Raw genomic sequence first — 27,303 nt, 5'->3', positions numbered from 1 at the left:
GTGAAAGACGAAAAATATTTTGCCGGGGCAAATAGGATGTGGGACTGACTGAATGCCATCAGTTTATAAACTGCAGCCCGACCAGGTGAGGTGAACTTACATGGTGACCAAACTCCTCCCATCATGCTACTGTAGGGAGAAGCCTGCTGGAGATGGTCGTTACAGGTTTTATATATATTCTAGATTATAACACTATAAAACTACATTATAACACAATAAAACCTGTCATCTCTCATAACAAGTATGAAGAAAACATTTAGGAAACTCCAGGTCCCCATGACACTCCCCACCTCCACAATGAAGTGCCCCACTTTGTGCTTCTTGCACTAAAAACATCACTCCCCTACATCGAATATTGAACTACAATCACAGTGAAAAGGTATGAGTATATAGTAGCGCTGTATGAGTGGCCATAACTTCTCTGCGTTGAGGGAAAACCACAACATAACTGCAAAAGCCACACAACAGAAACACACGATCACAATGGAAGTGAGCAGCAACGGATGTTGACAACGAAACAAGCAGTTACTGTCTTTATTTTTTTTCCTTGTGGTCAGTGAATCTTCGTTTGTGAAAACCTTGACTGGCCAGTCACCACTTAAGATTTGAAGCTTGTCTATTTCAGGTTTATCTTCTTCCTTTTTGGATTTTCACAAATGATTGCTCAGCTGAACGCAGGATCTCTGCTCGTTTCATTGTCAACATCCGTTCGCTCACTTCTGTTCGAGTTGTGTATCTCCTTGTGTGGCTCTTGTAGTTGTTTGTTTTTTTCCGTCAGTGTGCTCGTGATAATAAGAACAATCGAAACCAAGGCTAGGTTTTGCTCAAATAAAAACTGGTTGGCATTGTATAACATGACAACACTGGTTAAACTGGTTTTGGATAAAGCGACACCACTTTCCTCTCCTTTAATTTCCACTGACATAAAAAGACTTCACAGACAAACCATTCCTTCATCGGGAAGAGATTCTCAAACCAAAGCTGCGAGAAACCCGGGTGTCATGTTTGAGGTTGTTTCTGCCTCATGTCACTTTGCAGAAACAACCTAGTGAATTCAGGCATCCCCTGACTCAGTATGCCACCCAACTCTTGGTACAGGCCATGATGATCTCCTGCCTCGACTACTGCAGTGCCTCTCTCCCTTCATGCACAGTGAAACCCTCACAGATGGTCCAGAATGTGGCGGCGAGTCCAGTCTTCAATCAGCCTGAAAGGGCACATGTCACTCCGCTGCTCATCAAGAATCCAATTCAAGTCACTATTGCCTCAGCGACTTCTAGGCCTGCGCCCTCAACTCAGTCATTCAGAGTTATGCTCCTTCATGGCCAATCTGTTCCTCTGGACCATTGTCTGGTGTTTACATGCTCTCACACACGGCGCTCACAGTCCAGACTATCAAACCATGAAGCCGCGGGAAACAAGCGGAGGAAACGAAATTGGATTTAAATCACAGTCCCGATGGTTGAAGATGAACTTTGAAAACAGTCCACGGGATTGCCGAAGCTATTCTATGATACTGTGAAATCTTTTATGTGACCAAAAATTGTTTATTCCCCAACATCTAAATTTACCTTGAGTATCACACCACAGGAGTGATTCCTCCTGCGTGTTAATTGATGGTGTGCTTGTTAAAGCTTACAGGAGGAGAGACGGTGCTTAGATTCAGATTAGACGATGCTCTCTGGTCCCTGTAGCTTTGTAACACTTGATTGCCTTACATGCTGTTATCTCCTGGTCTAATTATCTTATGGGTGGAACTGCTTCAGGGCAGCCTTTTTAGATGCTAGGCTTTTTTGTGTGTCTGCTCCAGTGTATGAGAATCTTGAGATGTGTAAAATGGCAACTATTTTTACCCACCAAAAGGTAGTGATTACCAGTTGAAGTGCTGTGTTTTAAGCCCGAAAGATTTGTCCGTATCAGTGTTCACCCGGGTTGAGCGTGTGGATTTGCACATGCAGAAATCCCTGATACCCCCCCCCCCCCCCTCCTCGCTTCCAGTCACACTGTGGATATCTGAGCAGACAGTGATGCATGTCTGACTGCACCACTGACTTTATGGGACTTGAATTAGAAAATCTCTACTTGGGGTCAATTCATGTTTCTCCTCGAGTGGCTTGTTTGAGTGTGGGGCTCTGAAAATCTACAGACAGTGTGAATCACGCATGTGTGTGTGCGTGTGTGTGTGTGTGTGTGTGTGTTTGACTCGCTGCTTCTTCCCATTGAAGCGAATCTGTTGGCACTCTGGACTCCAACACAGTGGGCCGGATCGGCATGGTGAGATAAGGACCACACTGCACAGGGGTGCGCCAGTGTGTGAGGTGTAGTGTTGCAGTTGCTCACTGGGGGGAGCCCTCGGTCTGACATAAGCTGGTCTCCTCCTTAACTCCGCTAAATTCACACAGCTAATGAATGAATGCACTCGCTGTCCTGTAGCGTTCACGGCCAAGTGCCGGTCCACAGAGAGGAGATGATTCATGGAGAACACAAGCAATTCAAGTAAAAAAACAGCTATATATTTTGGTTGGTCCACCAGCCCTCATCAGGGAGACATGAACAAGAACAAACGGGACAACATGGAGAAAGGATCCAGAGGATTCCACCATTTAGCCCTGTAGTGAATGAACTCTTTTGAGAAACACTACCATTCAGTAAATTAGATAAAGAAGGTTTGGAAATGCAAAAAATAAATGCCATTATTTCTGTGATTCTTAGCACTTCATCTACCGTTTTCAGAATCATAGACTAAAATGAAATTGTTATCTCAGACATATAATGTAGCTCTGGTATCGCTTCGGCGTCCCGTACCAAATAACTCTCTCATACATTTATTATCAATTAATGGTAAAATCAATATGCATGCATTTCATGCCATGTGCAATTATCTTAATGCTTCTACATCTGAATTGAATTATCTGGCTGGATTCATGACCAAGAACTCTATGAAACATAACTGCTTTGGTAGTTGTTGATGTTCTTTGACCTGTCTTTTATTAATATTGATTATTCAATTGTCTGATTTAGTTCTGTTTATGTTTGCATTTTATTGTGCTGCTGTTAAGGCCTGAACCATTTGCTCAGTGTAACTTTGCTTTCCCACTTCAATTTGTATTGCTCCGTATTGCCTTGTATGTTTTTAATAAGCATTTTAACATTTTTTCAAATATCAGTGTGAAAGTTGGTACTTTTGGTGGTACCTTTGACCTCTGACCTTCAGTTCTGTGTTTTTCTCCTTTTGTTTGAACTTCAAAGGTTCATAATAGAACTGATGAGGGCCATGTGATTCTGTGTAAGTCAGTGGGGGGACCATGGGATAGTTTGATCAAATGTTTTATCCAAGTTATTTTTTTTTTTTTTAATATTAAATTGTATTGTTATTTCATTGTTCATTAGTCGACTCTGGTTATTTTCAAATGTGCTTTACAATTAAAAAATTATTAAACCAAATTAGCATAGGATAAAATCAATAAAATGCTAAAATAAATAAGTAAGAAGGACATATGATATCAGGGCTTTTAGAAAACAGAGCAAAAACCACAAAACAGTGCAGCTGCCTGTGTTGACACAATAGTGTACAAACCAACCACCAACTTTATACCATTTCAATACTTGAGTTTAACTAAATAACAAAGTGTAGGCTGGAGATGGAGGAAGGAATCATCCACATCACAGAGGAGTAGTTGCATCAACAGACCCAACATCAGTTTGGTTTAAAAAAAACACTATGCATCCGGTCCACTCCATCCACGGGCACACGCATCATTGACTCGGTTCTTGTATCGTCTTTAACTATTTCCTCATTACGCATGTAGCCATGGTCCTGGATGTGACTCACACCCTATATGTTCGCACTGGCACCGCTAGGTGTCGCATGAAGTCCGCCGATGCGCCGCTCCCCTGACTCTGTCCCGCTGCCGTGTGGGCCACAGAGAGATAATAACCAAACTACTACTGGATGTAATTATAGCGCACGGCCCTGAGAGCGGCGCATGGATGGCGAATGATTCACTGCATACATATCACAACATTTGCATGCATTAACCCGATTTACACGGCCTGTCCTGAGGCTCACACAACCCCGGCCACCAAGTCAACAAGTCACCGGGGTGGGTGAACATGTGATCACCCACCCCGTCATTAGATGATGGGCTTTGCATCACGGGGGGCAGGTGGGGACTGTGTCCAGGATGTGGCAGCTGAGGGGTTAAGGCTAATACATGCCCAGCCTCTCTCCCTGTTTTCTCCAGCGTCAGGTATTCTAAAGAGAAGCCGGTCCCAGCTCGGAGGGAGGTGGAGAGAGGTAGAGAGACAGTGAGGGAGCCCATGGGCCGAGCGCACGATGACAGGCAGCCCCGCCATCCAATCGGGAGAGAGCTATCAGCGTGATTTACAGCCGCGGGGGCTGAGAGAGGGAGGTGCGACGCGGGGGGAGGAAGAAAAAAAAGAAGCAAATTGTTGAGTGAACAGCATCAGAGGAGAGTGGAGTAGAGGAGAGCGCAGTAAGGGCACAGGCTGCCAAGAGGAGACACGGGCAGAACAAGAAGAAAGAGGCCAATCCCGACATTTATCCACCGAAAGAAAAAAGCTTTTCCTATTTTTCTAGTATGGATTATGGTTTCTTTTTCTCAACTCCTTCCCTGACTGCCTTCATCACTCCATCCGCTCCGCGCTTCACTGGAATGTGCGCTCTACCTTCTCCGGGACGCAGCTGAACAACAGGACAGCGGAACAGTGGAGCTAGAATAGAGAAGAATAAAATAAAAGATCCATCAGACATTTTAACTACTTCTTTGTTTTTACAAGATGCCTCTCTTTTAAAGGGACAGATTTTTCTGGATGCCTTACACGTTTTTGGAGACTTTTACGCATTTTGGAGACTTTTACATCCCGATTTAAATGTGATGGAAATTGACATTTTGTCCATTAACAGAGGATAACACGGTTTATGGTATTTTCTACCTAAGTGCACTTGTTTTTCCGGCGATGATTGTGTTTGTGATTGTCCTGTGCATCACGGATGGAGTGCTCGCTCAGATACGCTACTCTGTGCCGGAGGAGGCGGACCATGGCACCTTGGTGGGGAATATCGCCGAAGACCTCGGACTGGACCTTACCAAACTGGCCTCTCGCCGGTTCCAGGTAGTGCCCAGCTCGCGGACGCCGTACCTGGAGGTGAACTTGGAGAACGGCGTCCTGTTCGTGAGCGAGAAAATCGACCGGGAGCAGATCTGCAAACAGAGCGTCAGCTGCCAGCTCAACATGGAGGTGTTCTTGGAAAACCCGCTGGAGCTGTTTCGGGTCGAGATCGAGGTGGTGGATATCAACGACAATCCGCCCAGCTTCCCGGAGACGGACATCACGGTGGAGATCTCAGAGAGCGCCACTCCGGGCACCCGCTTCCCCCTCGAGAGCGCGTTCGACCCGGACGTGGGCTCCAACGCATTACGCACGTACGATATCACCACTAACAACTACTTTTACCTGGACGTGCAGACCCAAGCGGACGGAAACAAGTTCGCAGAGCTGGTCCTGGAGAAGCCGCTGGACCGGGAGCAGCAGGCGGCGCACAGGTACGTGTTAACCGCGGTGGACGGCGGTCAGCCTCCACGGACTGGCACTGCGCTGCTGGTGGTGAAAGTGCTGGACTCTAACGATAATGTTCCGGTGTTTGACCAGCCCGTCTACACGGTGAGCCTCCCGGAGAACGCACCCGTGGGCACGCTGGTCCTTCAGCTGAACGCTACTGACCTGGACGAGGGACTAAACGGGGAGATAGTTTACTCCTTCAGCAACCACATCTCCAGCCGCGTAAAGGACTTGTTCAGCATTGATCCGCGCACCGGGCGCATCGAGGTGCGCGCAGAGGTGGATTTCGAGGAGAGCGGCCTCTATCAGATCTTTGTCCAGGCCAAGGACATGGGGCCAAACGCCGTGGCCGCGCACTGCAAAGTGCTGGTCAAAGTCAACGACTTGAACGACAATGCCCCGGAGATCACATTCAGCACCGTCACCGAGTCGGTGAGCGAGAAGGCGGCTCCCGGCACCGTGATTGCGCTGCTGAGTGTCACGGACCGAGACGCAGAGGAGAACGGTCAGATCAACGTGGAAATTCTCGGTGATGTCCCTTTCAAATTAAAATCCTCCTTCAGGAATTATTTTACCATCTTGACGGACGGGCCGCTGAACCGGGAGCTGGCGGAGTCCTACTCGGTCACGGTGGTGGCGCGGGATAAAGGATCACCCTCACTCACCACCAGTAAGTCCATCCGAGTCCAGGTGTCCGATGAGAACGACAACGCGCCCACTTTTACGCAGACCATATATGATGTGTATGTGACAGAGAATAACGTGCCAGGGGCTTATATACACGCGGTGACGGCTCTGGACACGGACATCGGGCAGAATGCGCTCATCAGCTACTCCATATTAGAGTGTGACATCCAGGGCATGTCAGTCAAAACGTATGTGTCGATCAACGAGGAGACAGGCTATCTGTACGCACTCAGGTCCTTCGATTATGAGCAGCTGAAGGATTTCACTTTCATGGTCCAAGCCAGAGACGCGGGCACACCGGAGCTCTCCACCAACGCCACAGTCAAAGTCATCATCGTGGATCAAAATGACAATGCCCCGCTGGTGTTGGCCCCCCTGGGGAAGAACGGCACAGCCAGGGAGCCCCTGCCCCGCTCAGCTGAGCCGGGATACCTGGTGACCCGCATAGTGGCCATGGACGCGGACGACGGCGAGAACGCGCGGCTCTCCTACAGCATCCAGCGGGGGAACGAGAATGGCATGTTCAGGATGGACTGGAGGACGGGCGAGCTCCGCACGGCGAGGAGGGTGTCGGTCAAGCGTGACCCCCACCAGCTGTACGACCTGCTGATCGAGGTGAGGGACCACGGCCAGCCGCCGCTGTCCTCCAGCGCCAGCGTGATGGTCGTGCTGGTGGACAGTGTGGCTGAGGGCCACGGCAGCGGGGACAGGGGAGGCGCTGCTAAGGCCAAAGAGGGCACCCTGGACCTCACCCTGATCCTCATCATCGCCCTGGGCTCCGTCTCCTTCATCTTCCTCCTGGTCATGATCGTGCTGGCCGTGCGCTGCCAGAAGGACAAGAAGCTTAACTTTTATACCTGCCTGACCAGCGAGTGCTGCCTGGGCTGCAGCTCCTGCTGCTCTCATCAGGGCCGAGCGCGCAAGAAAAAGCTCAGCAAGTCGGATATCATGCTGGTGCAAAGCGCTGTTAACGTGAGTGGACCCAGTTCAACTCAAGTCCCCGTGGAGGAGTCAGGGAGCTTCGGCTCCCACCACCAAAACCAGAACTATTGCTACCAGGTATGTCTGACTCCAGAGTCTGCCAAAACCGACCTCATGTTCCTAAAGCCGTGTAGTCCCTCTAGGAGCACAGACACCGATCACAAGCCGTGCGGGGCCATAGTCACAGGGTACACAGACCAGCAGCCTGACATCATATCAAACGGCAGCATTTTATCAAGCGAGGTAAGAGTCCCTCTCATACCTTACAGTTTAACTCCCCCTCCATCCAGCATGTGTAAAAAACCTGGTTCATACTCAGGATCTGTTTGAATCTATTCAGATGACAGATAGAAAATATGTCATCCCCCCCCCCCCCCAGATCAACAGCAGGTCTGAGGAGTTTTTAATGAAGTGCTTATACAGAATGCTGCTGGGACTTATCTCAGGAAAAGCATAAAACAAACACAGTGTTTAGACCACTGGTTGCTGACATGTTACCTTTAACAGTCCTCAGGGAGCTCAGCTGTGAAATAGTAATTATTGCATGATTATGTTTAGCTCCCATGTCTCTGAAATGATAAAAAAGCCAGAAAAGAAGATGAGAATAGGAGCAATGTATGGTTGGTCAGAGCTGCTGGTTGCTGTGTGTGTGTGCTTTGTGTGTGCTGTGTGTGTGTGTGTGTGGTTGTGTGGTTGTGTGTGTGTGTGTGTGTGTGAGTCCCCAGGGAGAGGAGTGTTTGCATTAAGCATACTGGTCACAATGTTGCTGAGTTGCACAACAACAAAGATGCATCTCTTGGCGGTGCCAGCCTGAATCGGTGCACTACTTTATCTTAGCGCCCAGGCAACATATCTGTAGAGCCGTGCTCAATCCTCTGATGTGTGTGTGTGTGTGTGTGTGGGGTGGGGGGGGGGGACTCCTCACCACATGTGAATGATGTATGTAATGGTTGAGGGCTGAACGCAGCACAGGGTCTTTTTACAGATAGCACCAATCATTGGCACTGTGTGGGTTGCATCATTTCTGGTTGGAGGGTGGTCATGTATTTTGGTCAGTTCTCTTGTTGTGTATGTGTTGATGATGCTACACAGGGTGTTAGAGTGACACCCACTGACCCACCTCCCCTTTCTCTTTCAGACCAAACACCAACGAGCTGAACTCAGCTACCTGGTTGACAGGCCAAGACGCGTCAACAGGTAAATATGGAGAGAGACTCGGCCTGCAGCCTCTCTGGTGCTCGATTCATTCTCTGACGATGCTCTGGACGATGAGATGGGGCCAGTGTTATTAGAAAGGGGGTTTTAATCTCTGTAAAAACTGAATTCAGTGATGTCTTTGGTTTCAGCTCGGCGTTCCAGGAGGCCGACCTGGTGAGCTCCAAAGACAGTGGCCACGGAGACAGCGAGCAGGGAGACAGCGACCACGACGCCACTAATCGAGGCCATTCCTCCGGTAAGAAACTCCCTTTGCTTTGCTGGGTTTGTCTATGACGTGATTCTTTTTTTCACCCCCTGCTATAGTTTATTAATTATTTTCCAAAGGACCTATCAGTGACCGTCAGATTTCTAAAGGACTGGGGTAGGCTTTGCTTATACACATGTGTTGTGGGGGCCAGGAGCAATTTGCTGCCCATCTCTCCAGTGCTGAACTCTGGACTCCTCTCGCTCACATGCGGCTCATTGTGTGGGGCTGGCTAAATGAAAGCACTTTTTAATTATAGCGAGCATCACACATGGCTGAAGTCAGCATCATCTAAAAGCACTTCAGTGTGTCCGACAATCAGCTTTTATGATGAGGGCGTTGTACTTTAGCATGTCCTAATTTCTTTCTGGGGCCACCGTGGCTTGTGATTTCCTGTTACATCCCTTGAATAGAAGAATGAAAAGGGAGAAAATGTAAAGGTTAAAGCAGAATCCTGTAAGCCGCCTCTGAGAGCTCGCTTTTAAATGTGTACATTAGGCGGCATCCCTTCTGACACCTAATGATTTAATGTCGGTGAGCAGAAAGCGAGACCCCGGCGCTGTGTGTTTGTAAATATGTGGCGGCGTTAATGAGGAGCCCCGCTCCCTGGGAGCTCGGTCACTCGGAGCTGGAGACCACTCGACGAGACGTGACAGGCTTTTTAATGAGGCCACGCTCACACCGGAGTGCTGGGATGCGGACCAAATAGGTTGAGGCTGTAGCAAACAAAACAGGCGATTCATCCGTTCATTGGATTCATTAATGCATTAATTCATGCAGTTGTTCTCCGACTGCACTCGCTTTAAGCCTCTCCATTCCCTTGCTTTCTCACTGACCGTATATCCTTCCGTGCCCATCCTTTTTTAATCTTCCCTGGCTAAAGGAACCCATCCGAGGGGATACAATAGGGCCCCACTGAGTTATGAATGGTGGTTTTATGTCTTCATTCAGTGGCGGGGGCCTCTGTGGACGGAGCCTGTCATCGTGTCTGGTCCTCGCAGTGCCAAATGAAGTTTTCCTGCCACTTCCACGGTTACTCCTGTAGACCTGCTGGGTGACACAGACATCAGTAAACAGAAACGCACAGAGCTGAGCCCTCCTCACTGCGCCCACCCTCTTTTTTTTTGTAGCTCTAATAAGCTCAGTTTTTTTTCCTTCTCCATCACTGTGGAGCCTCTTTACTCCTAATCGGGACTGAGCCAGCTCCAGCTCCTTTATTTGGATGGAGTTGTCCTATTTCGAGTGCATTAGCATTTCATGTCAACGCTGCCAGCCAGAGTTCATCTTCTGTTTTGAATAGTCTCACTCTTTTACCAAAGCGGGACTGGCTGGAAATTCATACTCGACGATTGGTATCAATAACATGGAAATATTTTCTAAAGCTTCATGTAGGAAAATACAAACCCTTTTAATCCTCCCACTGAATAAGTCAGAGTTGAGAAATGTTAGAGTTGTCAGTCTAAACATAAGCAGCTGACCTGATGAAAGAAAATCATACGAGACTATGAATAACATCTGTGCCAGCTTTTTGATTCTGTGAGTGATGGACGTCTTTTCAGGTTTCAGTTTCCAGATACAGTTTGGCCTCTTTCTACCGCATGTAGATGTAGTCCTGCTTCAAACACACCAGTGCTTTGTGTGTATAGAGAAAATCTGCCAGCCCTTATTTTTTCTTTCTTTTAAAAAAAACAACAAAATAACCAACACTGCAGCCCCCGGTCTCAACAAGGCAGTCAAGTCTATTAGTGGAAACATTTTGAAAGATCGGTTTGAAATTTAAATCAGGATCTTTCTGACTCAAGAATAATTCAACATGATCGTCAGACATATAACATTAGCTGCTGGTACGATGCTACAGCTTTTGACACTCTGTGCCACAGAGACGTTAACTGCTCTGTTAAATGATAGAATCTATTGGAATCAAAAAGGAATCACATTTTTTGATTCCTGTATAGTAAAATAGCAGGGGTGGCTGTTGGCAGGAGGTAGAGCAGGTCGTCTACTAACCAGAATGTTGCGGTTTGATCCTGTGTGACTAAGTGCCCTTGGGCAAGACGTTAAACCCCAAACTGTCCCTGAAGGCTGTGCCGGCAGTGTGTGAGTGATGTGGGAGAAAATATGTGAATGGGTTAGTCTGTACTGTAATGTGCTCTTAGTGGCCATCAAGACTAGAAAAGAGTTCAATAAAAACAGACCATCTAGTAAGAAAGTTGTAGTTGATGTCCTTTCAGTAGAGGGACAAGGTTTTACCTCTGTGTTCCACTCAGGCCGGAGAGTTGCTGTCAGTTCTGTCTCAAGTGTGTTGGACGGTTCATACAGAGACGAAGCTTGTACATCCAGCTGTGGTGCGGTGGTCAGACCCTCAGCAGCACGTCACCGCTGACTTTGAGTACCCTTGGCGTGGCGAGCGGAGTACAGTTACATTGCCGCAGCGCTATCACGCAGCTTAGTGCCTTTAAACAGATTATTTGCTGTGCATCAAGTCTTTGTTTGATTAGGATAATTGATAGCGTGGCTTAGTGTTCCGCCATTCTGCTCCAACAATGCTGGAGAAAGAACACAGGCTTTACTCCCTGTGTGCTAATTGAGTTTGTCAGCAGTGAGGGGCACACTCGAACTGTGTCAGTGTTTAATAAATGCTAATGATAAATCAACGTGTCAATGTCATCCATCACGACGGCGTGTTAGCCTCTTCGCCCTTATTTTGACAGGGGACTTTATGGATAGACCAGTGGAGGACGGAGGAGGGCGGCGAGTTTTGCTTCCACTGAGACGTCTTCCTCCATATAATCAGATTTATAGGAGCACATTGGTTTTTATGTTACACTAAATTTGTTCTACAGAGAATTAAAGCATTATCATTACATACTGGCAGAGAAATACGGAGATAAGATTTGTTTGAATGTGCTTCCAACAGGCCTCGCAGAGAAGGATGATGCTGTTTACCCTCACCGCACTGTAATTTTATTTTTGTTGTTGTTGATGTTGCTGTCGTGCCAACATTTCCAGGCTGTTAGCTCGCTTGTTCCCTGATCAGAAGCCACGAGGTTTATTTTCACATCAAGGAGGCACTAGGAGTCCAGAAATCACCTGTAATGCACACATACACAGGAAGCACAAACACACGGGGACGTTTCCTTGTCCTTTTTTGTTAGATTCTGACCCATTTGAATCATTTTGTCTCCAATATGTGGAACAAACTCCTCGTTGGCCTGATCGGCGCCAAGGTTATATTCAAGGCATCGCAGTGTTCGGCGTAGAGCGACAGAGAGTGTGGGAGAGAGAGAGGGAGGATTTTCATTAAAGGTCGAATGCAGGATTCATCTGTCCACGTCCAATTGATCACTGGAAGCAGATGATTATTATATAAGTCTTTTCTTTTCATTTTCCTTATCCGTCATGCAGAAAACCATCAGATTAATTTATTCAATGAATATATTTGCTCCACACAGGTTCATTATTCACTGATTTAAAGATAAGATAACTGCGCTGTGGCCCTCTCCTGCTCCGTGTGTGAACGGTCAGAGTGAGAACGTCAACCACTGCTGTGCTGCTGTGAGGGAGCAGGGACGACATGTTACACACTGTGAACGTTCCAGAGGAGCGGAGCCGGAGCGGAGCAGGAGCGGGAAGGGGAAATAACTGACGGAGCCGCGGCGGTGTGAGCAGAGGAAAGGGTCACATGGTGCGCGAGTGAATAGAGCACGCACACACACACACACACAGACACACACACACACACACACACACGCATACTCTGAACTGTTTGGAGCACAGGCAGGGATGGTTGTTATATGCTGTGGCAGTTCAAAAACCTAGAGGGACCAAGCACATGAAAACCTGCAGTTTATTTATTTTTTCACATGTAAATGACCAAAGTGATGATTAGTATTAGCCTATTATTAAAGGCAGCATTTGAACAGGAAGGACTGCCCCCCCCTGTCTGTGCTGCCGCTCGCTGCAGTGTGCGGAGGCAGAGCAGAGGTGGCGTGACGGCTCCGTGACTCCAGCGTCGGAGCGTGTTTTAATGCAGTGAAAGTGATGAGAAATGCATAAATATTGTATTTGGCATTATACATATTATAATTGCTGCATTTAATATTTCTATCAGTCCTACAACCCCCACCAGCACTGTATGACCTGTCGATGTAAAATATTCATCACGTGCTATCACAGGGAAGGCCAATCCTTTTCCTTGTACACCTGTAAGTGCACGAGTGTCAGGTCTGCCATGCCTCCACAGAGACGTGTTAGAAGGCACTGGAAGTTATTTGTATTTGCATAACAGCTCAATTGTGGCTGAAGGTGCTGCAGCCCCGAGTGAGAACATTGGATAGAAATAACTGATTCTGTCTCAGAGCCTGAAGGGATTCAGGTGATGAGGACCGACCGTGGTGGAAGAAGTAATTGACTTGAGTTAGAACAGAATATGTCTGCCTTCAAAATTATCCCATTAGGCTGAATTATGAACCATTCATTTCTTGTCCATCAGCTGCACTTTCTCTCTCATGGTCTTATTTATTGACTTAGTGATACACTATTTTAATATGATAAAGGATACACTGATGTTAAATACAAAATAAACAAATAAAATATGCCTAAAACATTGACTTTATGTATTTAAATTACATATGAAAGTTCAAAGTAACTTTATAACATCAGTTCAATAGAAAGGATAATATATAAGGAGAGGTTTTATATCATGTTGAGTTGGTGTGAATAAATCAAAAAACGATTTGTTAAATGTTACCATTTACATTGAATTTATGGAATAAAGAAACAGGGAAATGTAATATGTAAATTAAATACATAAAGTCAACGTTTTAGGCATCATTTTTTTGTGTGTGTGAAAACAACATCATTGTGCAAAGGAGAGAATTCTGTAAATGCATTATACAGTTAAAAAAAGCCTATAGATGTTCTCTCTTGTGAACATATATTTTCCTCCTTACAGATATTAAAGTCAATCAATTGAATTTTAAAGCCCATATTCAAAAATCCCTATTTGTCTCTTAGGGCTTAACAAGGTGCAACATCCTCTGCCCTTAACCCACGACTAGAGTGAGGAAAAAACTAAATGAAACACCCTCCAATATACAGGTGAAAAAATACGTAGACAGATCCAAATGTGAGTGATCCCTCTTCCAGGATGGACAATAGAGATCACTTGTATCAGAGCACATCAACCAAATAACTATATCTGCCAACTTTTATGAGAAAAGACAGTGAAGTAAAATAGCTGAGAATTATTTTTGAGGTAGCCTACAGTTCTTGAGAATTGTTATTAAAAATAGCTTCATAATGGTTTTACTTGATAAGTAATTTATTAATAAACTGAGTAATTGACTCCATTTTCAGGTGGAGAAATAGTGATCTGTGTTTGATTATATTCAGAACCAGGATCTGATATGGGAGAGAACCTCGGACACAATTAAAACCAGTTACACTCTTTTCGCACTGTTTGTGTTGCAGGTTTAGTGTTGAACTGTAGAGTTGTCTGTGGTACAAGTTAAAGGTCATTTCATTCATTCTGTGATGGGCCCATTTCCTGGTGAATGAACTCGCAGTGGAATTAAAGTGCTCCTCATTTGCTGCGAGGCCCTGCAGCCCCACTGCTGCAGCCCAGGGAGTCATCTCAGGGGCCCCATCTCCAGTCCAGCTACATTGTGTAAAGTACATATTATCAATATAGCCAGTGTCACGCACTTGGAGAAGATTGAGTCAAGACGCTTATCCAATTTCTTACCCCCCCGACAACCCCCTCCTTCCCAATCCACTCCCATCTCTCCCCGCTGCCGTGATGAATTCCTCCTTAGGCCTGCAGTTCACGTTATCGCCGGGGTAACAGCTCGCTGATCAGTAATTCATTTTTTCAGACCTCTGCATACCAATTACCGAATGAAGGTTATTATCGAGACTTTGCCGTTTGCCCCCCCGTGCGAGCGCCGTGCAGAATGCCAAGATGAGACGAGGCGTCAGAAGTGACGAGGGGTCAGCACGCCTCAAGAGCGCCCCGCCCTCCTGCCCGCCGTCTGGCCTCTTCACTTGTGTTTGGCTTAGCGTGATGCGTGTTGACACAGTTCTTTTACATGGGAGCGGAGGGCAGGGGATGCCGCAGCCGGACAGAGCCGGGCAACCCATGATGAATGAGCTCCAAGAATATGGCTGGAAATTGATGTAGTGGAGAGATAATTGTATCACTCACAACCTTTATAGATATTTAAAGCCCGGCCCGGCCTCCGTGTGTGTGTTACAGCTGAGATGTTTTTATCCGTCTGATTTGATAGATGCTGTCTGAGGTTCATGGGGAACATCTAATTTAGCCAAAATGTCAAGAAATATCAAGATGTGTTGATTTGGCTTTATGACTGAAATTACCCTGCGCTTCCCTCTCTCTCTCTTTTCTTGTCTCTCTCGCGCGCTCTCTGTGTGACAGCCTTATCTCTCTGGCTGAGTCTAAATGCCATTTCCCGTTCCCATTTTGAGAATTAACACAGCATCCATTTTGTAATGGAAGCAGAGCTCCGTGTCCAACTTCGCTTAGTTTCTTTGTTTATTTTGCTGCTCACATCGCTCGGCTCCCTGTGCGTTCAGGTGCACTCATGGCGTAGGTCCCCCATCAAGTCCAGCATTGTGTTGTTTCCTCCGGTGGACGAGGCCATATTAAAACGTAATGTGATGGTGTATTTATGGCATGTTGGTTAATATTTAATAAGAAACCCTCTCCTCTCGATAGGAGACTGGGCACTTTTCCAAGCTGTTAGTGATGGCAAGCCAAATTAATCCGCTTTGTAACAAAGCAAATTCCCCGTTTGCTGACTGCCACAGACACACACACCACAACCGCACTCACACACTGCTTAGTGAGACGGCAGCAGTCTTAGCCCGATCAGTCTGTATTCAGGGGGATTAGCAGTAGATAGCTCTAGCTGGACAGTACAGATTTTAGCCCCAAACAGCGACTCAGACGCACACACACAGCAAGCAGATGTAGGCTGCAAAAAACATGCATACACAGGATCTAAGCCCCAGTGCAAAAAACATATGGGCCGATGAAAACACAATTTGGCTTAGGGCTTACACTCGGCCTAAATAGCTGTGCCGAACGGCTAATGTTCCCACTAACTCTGTCCCCTTTAACTCGGCTCCCTTTGCCCTCTGACAGGAGGTGCTTTTCTCCCAGACAAATTCCTGCCATTAAAAAGCCTCACAAATAATTAGTGCACATGAAAGTGAAGCACGCTCAAACTGGTTTTCATTTGTACCTGCAGCCAGCCTTTCATGGAGGACAATGGGTTTTGAAAAGGGGCTGAGCCTGACGGATACTGAGGGCCTGGGACAGGGGCAGGCTGGTAATCTAATACTATTGAGTTTGTGGTTTGCTTCATCTAACGTCCTAAAAAAGAGAGCACGAGCAGTTTGCTGGCGAGGGGGCTTTGAAGACTGCAAAGGCACAGGCACACACACACAAACACACACATGTGTGGTTGCTTTGTCGTGTAAATTCCATCAAGCCATTTAGTTGTTTTCACATGTTTGGACGTAGAAGCTGCAGGTCACACACAGACATCCACTGACCTGTGATATTTTGTGTCTGATTAAATATTAAATTTGTATAATACAGTCTAGTAAAGATTCTATATCTTTGTTTGGTGCGTGGACACATTAATGTCCCCATGTGTCCTTGTTCTGGGACTTTGTAAGATTTACTCGCACGATAAAGAAAGTTAATTTGTATGTACACGACCACAACACTGGAACTAAAAGGGAATAATCAAAATATGACAGACACTAATCCTTTAAAAGGTTTACACCTCAGTGACCTTAATATTTTTAAAATCCAGGCTGTGGGGCTCCTTGGAAAATAAATCTTTTACCTTACATAATATCACATCTAATATCTTGATGGCTCCTCTGAATAAATGTGCCATTTGATTATTTTTTTTTTTCTCATCATAAATAATTTTATGAATTTAGAGATTGAGAGACTTACTGGTCTTTAGAAGCTGAGGAGCGAGCGGGCGTGTGGGCTCCCTACTGACCCACCAGTTTCTCCCACTCTCTCCATTGTGTATGAATTATTTCATATTATTAATTGGGTCGTGGTTTGGTTTGACAGATATACATTTTTTTTTTATAATGATGCCTCCCAATTGCTCGGCTTGGTTCTGTTTTTCAGGCTGTACACATCCCAAAGCTTTTTCATTCAAATTCATAAGTATCTGTTTCCTGTGGTTGACTGCTTTAACTTATTCATTAATATGAATTCTTAAAAACATAATCACTTCACCTTTAAAAGTCCACTACTCCTCCTGTACCGCCTTGACAACTGTCCAGGGCCATTTAGTCAATTTTGTATTATTTAACAACAAAAATATTTCCAAAAAAACTGAATGTAATTACAGCATCAGTTATTAACAACATGGGTAGTAATACACTCATTCTCCTTTGGCTTTAAACAGGTCAAGGTTGTACTAACTGATTTTTTTTTTTGAAAACATGCAAAACGGGAGAAGGAGGCTGAAAATCTTAATGTAAAATGTCCTCACCTGAGTCCACAATCTCACATATTATCAAAAAGACGCTTTCTGTGTTTCAGTAAAATAGTTTCATTCTCTGCCTCCTTTTGAATCATCCCTCACATTGTCTGTGCTCGTGTCACAGCCTCTGTATCAAATAACACTGTTTCACCAGTTAGCTGACTGGAATACAGAAAGGAACAAACTGTCTCTATGTTATTCTCCTCTGTCAATATGAACCCAGATAAATTGCAGATTTAATTTGCCCTTTCATAAAAAGACTAGATAGAGGATTCTATATGTTCCATATATATTATATGCTCTTTATTTAAACTGTACTGTAAGTAGGTAAGCAGCGAGTATTTATAGTTAAATAAAGATGATAGAAGTAAAAAGTAGTCCTACGTGTTCCCACTGCAATGAAGTGAAGCACAAGTACCATCAAATACTGACGTGTGTGTGTGTGTGTGCGCGTGCGTGCGTGCGTGTGCGTGCGTGCGTGCGTGCGTGCGTGTGTGCGTGTGTGTGTGTGTGTGTGTGTGTGTGTGTGTGTGTGTGTGTGTGTGTGTGTGTGAGGCTTACATATTAAATAAGTTCAAACAGTAAATCCTGACTCAAGGAATCAAAGACCAAGTTGCATAAGTACATAACAGTTAAAGTCTTCCAGGAGATACTTTGGATGGAGTTGTGTTTGTCTGCATTTTGGTGTTCTCTTTTTGTTCGACTGTCTTGCTTGTTCCAGAAATACTTGCGCGACCTCCAACACTTTTTCCACATTTCTCTTTTCTCTCTCCCTCCCCTGACGTGCAGGTGCTGATCTGTTCTCTAACTGCACGGAGGAGTGCAAGGCCCTGGGCCACTCAGACCGCTGCTGGATGCCGAGCTTCATGCCCTCCGACGGGCGCCAGGGGCCGGACTACCGCAGCAACCTCCACGTGCCTGGCATGGACTCTGTCCCCGACACAGAGGTATTTGACAGCCCAGAGCAAACGGCCGATAAGTCATTCTCCACCTTTGGCAAAGAGACGCCTCTCAGTCATCAACACCAACACCTCCATCACCACCATCTTCTCCAAAACCATCACGTCAGACACCATCACAGCTCCTTAGAGAGGAAAGAGTTGGAGGCATTTCTGCCTAGCTCCAGAACACCTTGTAACCCAGCTCATTTAAGTGAGTATTGTGTTTTCGCTCGGGCCCAAGCGCCCGCCCCTGATCTCCCTGATCTGCTGATCGAATTAGGTGGGAAAAAAAAGATTCCAAATTCAATTTTCTCCCCAGATTGGCTGGAAGAAGGAATGCATGAAATTCATTTCAGCTCCGACCTTTCTCAGCCCTCTTGTATGGGTGTTTAACTAACTCTTCCCTCTTTGTTAAGCATCTCCATTATGTGTGACTGTGATGATCTTATCTCCCCTTACCTACCATTTCACTTCACTACACACACACACACACACACACACACCAGCAAACCTCCAGCACCGACTGGCCTGTGGGCCTTTCCAAATGAAACATGCCAAAAGCAATTATGATCTATACGGTTGCTTTGATGTGGGTGGAGATGTTAGCATTAAGGAAGCTCTGTCTCATTATGGAATAAAATGGCTGCCGTAATATAGACACTGGCCCTCTCACTATGCCCAGCAATGAAAAATGTCTGTTTTTAATCAGCGGAGGAGAACGGCAGGCAGCGAGCTTAGCATCTCATTCTCATTCGACAGACGTCATTGCGTTGGAGCTGAGGATCAAAAAAACGATTTAGATAATTGAGAAGAGGAGGGGGGAAAAGAAAAAAAAAAAAGGGAAAAGTCACATTTCCCAAGAAATTACTCTTTCTTAACTCTCATTCAAAGGCCACAAAGAGATACATCCTCAATCACTGCAATTTAGTGATAATGCTTAATTATAATTTTGTCAAGCGGTGCCTGAAGAGGCCCCTTCTCTCATCGTCTCACACAGCTCGCTGGAATTATCAGACTGTCAGAGCCCCGCTGCTTCCCGAGCGCCATCATTTAAAACCACACTGTGCTGTTCGGAACAGCAGGAAAAAAAAAGCCCTTTTTTTCTTTTAATTAATGTTTTATTCATCGGCTATGTTTTCCTTTTTTATCCTGAATCAAAAAGTGATGTCGAACAAGGACCTAATTGCTTACATCAGAATGTCCATGTGGTAGTGTGGCGCTTGCAGCATTGTATAATCATGTTTTTGGCTTCAGTGTCACAGTGTGTCTGAGTTAAATGTTATATGTTTTCTCAAACCGTTATATTTTTAAAATTTTTTATAAATACAAATATTTCCTACACATGCGCAACCTCATTATTATTTTTATTTTACAAGTTTTACAACCACAATTCGACCCAAACAGGTTGTGGATGAGACTGTGTTGATGAGGAATTAGAGCAATAATGTCATTTCAATTGTGCAAGATGAGCCCTTAGACAGAAAATAGAAATACATAAAAACATTGATCAACTATTAAAGTGGTGATTATTTAATGTGACACTGCTTAAGAAGAATCATATGTCAGCAGTTGAACAATTCTATTGAGAATCAGTCAGGTATAACAGCTGTGGTGATGTAAGCTTGTGTTGTTTGATGACAAGCATATAACACTGTCAAATGGAATATATATATATATATATATATTAAAAAAACAGTCAGTCGGACTAATGATGTAATAAAGCATAGTAACATTGCTGTGGCGCGACAATGCATATTTCACAGTGAAGGGATTTCATGAGTCTGAACGGCTCAAAAACCATGTCTGTCCCAAAAGCTCAGAGAAATGAAACAAAACCACTCGGGCTAAAAGGATGCTATTTAAAACCGCAGGAGTGCGAAGCTGTGTGTAATTTAAACTTAGTTTTTTACACTTTGCAGCCTCAGCTTGACGGACAACGTGGTTCTTTTGCGTGCCGCTCTCTGCAGTTACCATGGAGGTGCTTATTATGCGCTTATGATGCAGCACTCGAGGTGAAGGGCTCGCAATATTGCTGCGTTTCTCAGGGCCGCCGCCACTCATTCCTCTCTCAAAGTAGATTACTGTGGGCCTTATGCTAATGAATGTGGGGGCGCAGTGTGTGTTTGTGTATGTGTGGGTGGGTCGGCGGGGGGGGGGCTGCCTGGGCTGGGGGGAGGATAAAGGCAAAGAGGGAACAACAGTCAGAGGAGGAGGGAGGGGGAGAACAGGGGGAGGCCTGGGGTGGAGGAAGGGATAGAATGATGATACAGGCTGAAGCTCCTTAATCTGATCAAGTCAGCCACTGATACACAGAGACTCTTTGTCCCGGGACCTGCAGGCCCGGACCCGGACCCGGCCCGGGGTCGATGCGAGGGTGGAGTGCAGGGGTGGTGGGATAGGGGTGGGGCTAGGGATAGTCGGAGCCCACAGTGATTACCGTCATCAAACTCAGACAACATTGAGTAGGGGAGGGAGGGGGCGGGGGGGGGGGAGCGGACATCTCGGCCTCCCTCTTTTGTTGCTGCCCTAAATAAACTTGCCGTGAAATGCACCAAGAGTCCAATGGCACCATTCTCATACCCCCCCCCCCCCCCCTTCACATACACGGTCACACACATATTATCCACGAGCCATTTCACAAGAAAGAACGGTAACCAAGATGAGAGATGTGACACTTCCTACCCCTTGTCGTGCATGTGTGAACCCACAGATTTTGTGTGAATGATGCCATTGAAGCACTGGTTTACCATCTTTTTGTTTGGTCTTCTGTCATCCCTCACACAAACTTGACGCTCAAACCACACACACTCACTCTTAAGCCATTTCACACATGAATGTTAACACAATAGGGTCCGGACTTTTTCCAACCTTTCCAAGTTGACATCCACGTTGGTGCCTCGTTCCTTTTTATAACCCTGAAACATTTGTTTTCTATTTGTTTTTATCGTTTTGTGTCTGTGGCGTATTACAGACGTCATCACCACGCCCCTTGGCTTGTGGTGAATGGTCCGGATCATCCCCTGCTTTAATCTCACATTGGCTTATTCAGACTTTATCCCGAGGTTTCTTTTGGGGGGCTGGAAGGAGAAACTCCAGAGAATATCTGAAGCAACTGACTCATACAAATGCGTTCTCACGAATAACCCCTCCAGAAAGTTTCAGAAGATTATCAAAAGTTCAGTCCATGTCTGAAAGCAGCTACACACACACACACACACACACACACACACACACACACACACACTCACACAGAGCTAACCATTTTGTGTTTCTCTCTTCTTCTCTGCAGCGAGGAAAAGGGTTTGCTAGCTCCTTCCGCGTGGACATATCGGAAACCGCGTGAATTTGCACAATCACTCCCTGATGACCAAGGCTGTAAAAAACAAAAAACCAAGAAGCATTACGTTTTCAACCCATTTAACCCTCCCCTCCCTCATCCCTCCTCACCCAGCAAAAAAATAGATAAAAAAATAGGAATAAATAAAACACACTAAATGTGAAACACCACCCCCCCCTGCCCCTTTGAGGAACTTAGAGTTCCCACCTTTCTGGAATTCCTTGGATCACTGCCGGGCTTTGGAGGCCCCTCTCTCTCGGGAAGAGGAGACACGGAGGAGAGGGGGTCGGACAGATGGGTGCGGGCAGGTAGACGGATAGCCTTATACTGGGAGGACCCCCATTGTCTCAGCGGGACTGAGAAACAAACAGAGGAGGAGGAAGGACAGCGGTGACGGAGACACGAAACTGTTCTCTGGTCTCGTGCCGTTCCTTGTCCAATCTGCGTGTGCCTGTTTACAGCACGGATGTGTACGTCTCTGAGGGAAACGTTACCACATGAGGACCGGATGTGTATACTGAAGACAAACTGAAATGACAGCCACACAGAGAAACCGCCACTGAGCCCTTTAGGCATTTGTACTCGCAGAGAGACGCCAAATTGTACAGGAGAATCGTTGTGCATTTCAAAATGCAACACCACAGTTTTAGAATTTTCTATTCTGTTTATGTGGTCAGGTGTCTCTATTCTGATCTACTTCAAACTTTGTAAGAAAAGATTGTGGGCAGGATGTATTTTTATTTATGTTTTTTTTTTTTATTGTCCTGAGTTCTTTTCATTTTGTTTTTATTCTCTTCTGCGTTGGATTTGGTCTGTTTGCCATATCGTGGGCTTGGACAGTGTTTGGCCTGCGCTCTTCTGATTCTGAGGTGTCAAGTAGTTTCTATCATGTGTGAGAAGTGTTTACTGTACTCTTTTAAAAGTTTCAAGCTGAATATAAAACTATATATAAATCCATCTATATCTACTTGTTCTGAAGGCGTGCTATCTATTTGGTTCCACGCTCTGATTCAGAGGTTTGACTCCTGGTTAAGAACCCCTGATGAAGTCTGTTTTGTTATGTTATTTTCCCACTGGGAGACATAAAGGGAGACAGAGGTTCTCATCGTTTGACATTATTTCATCATTTTATTTTTTTGTTTCACTTTTCGATATTGATAAAGATTATGTCTATAAATAAAAAGAAGGTAATAATTTAGATTGAAATCAGTGGTATTTTGTGTCATTGTAACCAAAACTTTAAGGGTACATTTATAAGGAAACAGGACAATAACAAGGCCAAATGCAGAGGGTGTTGTACACAAATGCAGTTGGAAAGCAGTCGACATACATTTCTTTCTCACACATTACAAACACAAACACACCAATATGCCAACAATAAACGGAAAGAAATGGTGAAAAGGAAAGTCTCATGTCCTTTATTTTGAAGCATTTTGTGGTCGCAGAAGGAAAAGTCTAATTAGTGGGGATTCACATCTCCATAAGTCCTGAGTAAAATGAACATTACAGTTCCTTTTGTGAATGAAGTTGCACAAATGCAAATGGTCAATTATCTGTTTTTATGTGTACCTTTTCTCGTCTGGACGGCAACTCAAAGCACTTTCCAGTATGCTGTTAACCCATTCACACTCACGTTCATACAGGCACACAATGCTGGCTCTGCTGTCAGTAAATATACAGGGGTTCAGTATCTTGCCCAAGGACATGCAAGTGGAATGGGGGAGACTGGGATCAAACCAACGACCCTTTGGCTATTGGATGACCCGTCTACCTCCTGATTACTTTCAGTGGTGGAAAGAAAACTTGGCTGTTTTACAATTTTGAGTTTGATGTGTGTTAAGTTCGTTTTACATGACTGACGGTCAAATGTTTATTGGTGCCTAGGCTCCGACTTCATCACTCCTCCAGATATGTTCACATACACACAGAAAATATTTTTGTGTCTTTTCCTTAATGTCTTTTTGGAGAAAAAAAAAATATTTGGAGAGGACAGAGAACAAGCTGTGAAAGGGGGCATATTTAAATATTTGTTTCAGATTAGCCACAAACATTGATTGAATTCATACATTCAAGCCTCCCATCCATATTTTTACAAACCTATTTTTATCACATAAGCTCATTTGACATTTAGAAGTAACGTTTGGACTTGATTCAATTCTTAAAGCTCAGGGCATCTCTTCACTCGTATACATGCGCTCATGCTTCTTAATTCATGTCACTGAGCTGTCGTGGCGTCTTCAGCCTCCTGTAACAGTGGGAGGATATATTCACTCTCATTAACTCTCAACAACACATGAAGTTGTGCAGGAATGTCGACACTTTGGTCGATATGAGGCAGATTATGCGCATGAAAAATCTGCTGTGGCCCCGGACGAGGCTCTTTGGGCTGGAAAGACAAACACGTGGCCCACTTTTATTACAGGCCTATACTTGTCATCTGGGTTTATATGGTGGAGGAGTTCAACTTTAAACCTTGTACAAATTGATATATAATTTGGAGCCGTAGGCAGCAGGTTTAAAAGCCTTTTGGCTGCGAAAAAACCCACAAAAAACCTTTAATTCTTTCCAGCATTGCTACTGGAGAGAATTGATTGAGCCGAGAGATGAACTAATATGAGCATGAAATTCACATTTGTTTTTACATCCCCAAAGCGTAGTAATGGTGGACATGACACCTCAATCAAGGAAAGATCATCTTTATCCTCCCTCCCTGTCTCCTATGTCGTGTCGACACACATTCTGTAATCCTTCTTTTATTTCACATCTGCAGTGTTGATTTAGGAGAGCTTGTGTGTTTTATCTGTCTGAAGAAGATGTTGCAGCTGTAATCCGAGGTAGATTAGGGTATTTACAGAGGGCGAAGAACCAATAACGCGGCAGAGTTCAGATACACACGCTAAATCAGCTATAGTCCTGCTTAATCTTCCAGTACATGCTGAATATTCATTGATTTGTCAATGCGACCAACACAGAAGCCTTAAGTCTTTGTTGATGCGCGCTATAAATATTACAAGCAAACATAATAACCTATGAAATTTCTCAGTCAGATTTTGCAGCCTCAGAATTGTATTCCAATGTTAAACACAGGAAGACAAATGGCGAGCGGTGGCGGTGTGAACCGTCGGCTCCGAGCCCTTTTGTTGCTGCGTAATGAGGGCAGAGCTATCGGAGCAGCACCGTTTAGATTGAGGACGAAAAGTTGAACAGAGAGCAGGCGCGGTATAATCATATCTATTTTCTTGTTAAATGGAAGCTATTATGTTTGACCTCCACTCGACGCTAATCTCTGCCACAAACCGAAAAGTTTTAATTTCCGTGTGCGTTTATGCACACCAGGCGCCAAATGAGAAAAACTATTAGACTATAATGAAAGATAATTTAAGAACAAAAAAGAAGAGAGAGAGAGAGGGCAGGAGAGCGAGAGAGAATTACAATTCCCCAAACAAACGGGAGGATTTTTCCGAGAGGCAGCTGAAACAGAGAGAGCGACGTCTCTCTTTCTATTTCCGGTGAGCAGGGGGGAGTAGGAGTGTAGGGGAGGGGGGGTTGAGGTAATTGCGATAGCGAGTTTCAAAGTCACCCGCTTCACAAAGGCAAAGCGGATTATGGGAGGCTGAACTTTTTCCACAACAGAGCTCTCTTCTTTTTTTTTTGCAAATGCCACCAGACACAAAAAAAGGAAAAAGGGGCAAAGAGGAAGCCATCACGGTGAATCGCTTGAACTCCCGGCTGCTCAATGCGGGTGGATATAAAACCGTGCGGGCGGGCGGGGGGGGGACAGTCTGCATGAAGGTTGATTATGGTCTCTTCAGAACCATGAATGAAAGATGGAGTGACACAAAAAGAGGACAGGGAACTTACTGAGGAGAAACCATGACATGCTGCCAGTTTAGGTTCTTTCCGGGGTTGGTCCCATAAGTCTTATTTTCTCTATCAGCTGCTTGCCCTCTGCAGAGGAGGTCCTATGAAAGCTCTATTTTTGGAGGCTTTGGTCATTTACATGACTCATTTCTCGCTTAGATCGTTGTCGTCTCTGATGTCATCTGTGACAGCTGAGTGACAATGCTTTCAAACATGAAAACAACTCACGTACACTGAGCGTGCACGTGCTGGTGTGAACAGGAAGCATTTATTTGGTAGTTGCAGAGACAGCTGGGCTACAAATGAGAGGGAGCGATGGAGAAAAGTAAGATAAGGGTTAGCATTGTAAAATGTTACATCTACAGTAACTCCACAACAGCTGGTTCTTCACTGGCAGCCGAGGCTAATTGTTGTTTTCCTCTCGAAAGGGGTAACGTGTAGCCTGACGTTGTCATACTCACAATTCTAGTCAGAATATGATTCTGATACCGCTCCATTGGGCTGTGATTATGGGGCGTGTTTCAACCGAACCAGAAAAAAAAGGCCTCTTGTCTCAATTGGATAGACCTACAACCAATCAGAGCAACGTAGTATGTGACGTATGTTAAGTGACGCATTGTGAGTTATTTACTTACGCCAGGTTCACACCGGACGCTTCAGCGCAGCGCCAAGCTTTAAATAACAGCTGGCTCCCATCCACTCCCATGTAAAAACTTTGTGCCGGTCACACCGGAGGCTGAAGCGCTGCGCTGCACCAAGGCTGCCTCGCGCCGCGCAGCGATCGTTTTGGAATCAGGTCTATTTTTTGCGCCTGACGCGAGCGTATTGCGCCAGGAAACACACTGAAAAATTATTTTAAACGATATTGATGACATATTTTACATGATATAAATTATCAAATATATATATATAGCATCCGATACTTTGAATTCCCCTTCTGTTGTCCTAGAGTTTTAATTTGACCAATGACATTAAATGTCCCCCTCTGCCCATCCACTACAGCCACACAAGCAGTGATAAAGATAAAAAGAGAGAGAGGGGGGGCTACGTATTCTCCACATAGGCTTGAGTGGAGAAAACGTAATTTACCCTCGACACCCGACAATTAACGGAGCAAACAGCGGAGAAGCTCTAATGTCGGAGCAACAAGTAAGTGTATGCTTGAATACTACTGGATCAACGGGTGATATTATTAGCGCTGCCCGGCGGTTCAGCATCGCTTCAGCTTACGGTGTGAACAGCCAAGCGCCGGGGCGATAGGGATTAGCGCGGTGCTTTGGCGTCGCCTCCACGTTCTCTGTTCCTCTTTCAAAATGAATGGGCTGTCGATGTCTTCTAAAACAGATTCAAATGCAGCATCTACACATCTCAGCTCTCCAGCGGCAGGCATGTTTGTTGAAAATGAATTCAACCTCAGCGCACTTTGATGACATGGTTGATTACGTAACTGCTGATCACATATCTATGGTTGATCATCTGTCCATCATCGTATAAAGCCCGCCCTGACAATGGGATTGGTCCGAACAGCTTCTGTTCGGAGCATAATTTCTCCCCAATGGAGCGACACCAGACCGAACTTCCCGACCGAAAATGTTGTGGGCGGGGCTAAGTTCGTCTGGCACCCAGGCCAGGTAACGTGATCTGAGGCTGACGAATCAGCGAAGGCAACGTCATGACCAGAGAGATCCAATCAGCAAGCAACTGTCAATGTCTGGACCATCATTTCCAAACGTCTCAGTTTCTGTTCGTCCGGACTCCAGATCTCAGGCTGTTTCAAACTAAAACGAGGCCAGCAGCGCTTCCAACCTTCTCCTTTTTAGTGGCTCTTAAACTCTGGAGTACTGTGGACACCACAAGCAGCCGTAGCAGAGCTGTTGCATTTAGCCTGAGCAACGTTCAAATCAGAATCCA

The 27,303-nt window shown here is 45.3% G+C and overlaps 1 protein-coding gene across 3 annotated transcripts; it reads left to right on the top strand.

The window, feature by feature from the left end:
- The first annotated feature begins 4,452 nt into the window (after positions 1–4,452).
- On the top strand, positions 4,453–22,919 carry pcdh10b (protocadherin 10b). 3 transcript variants are annotated; one of them, XM_053429028.1, is made up of 6 exons: positions 4,453–7,494; positions 8,390–8,448; positions 8,598–8,704; positions 18,043–18,259; positions 18,323–18,405; positions 21,484–22,919. In XM_053429028.1, exons 1-6 carry the CDS (start codon positions 4,981–4,983, stop codon positions 21,501–21,503), a joined length of 3,000 nt encoding a protein of 999 aa, XP_053285003.1. In that variant the 5' UTR covers positions 4,453–4,980; the 3' UTR covers positions 21,504–22,919. The 3 variants fall into 3 exon arrangements, with proteins under 3 accessions (XP_053285003.1, XP_053285002.1, XP_053285004.1); XM_053429027.1 differs by having other exon boundaries at positions 18,043–18,405; XM_053429029.1 differs by lacking the exon at positions 18,323–18,405 and having other exon boundaries at positions 4,917–7,494; positions 18,043–18,200.
- The last annotated feature ends 4,384 nt before the right edge of the window (positions 22,920–27,303 follow it).

Source organism: Pleuronectes platessa, chromosome 8, assembly GCF_947347685.1.
Source record: "Pleuronectes platessa chromosome 8, fPlePla1.1, whole genome shotgun sequence".
Classification (NCBI taxonomy): Eukaryota; Metazoa; Chordata; class Actinopteri; order Pleuronectiformes; family Pleuronectidae; genus Pleuronectes; species Pleuronectes platessa.
This window is presented reverse-complemented; position numbering and strand designations above follow the sequence as displayed.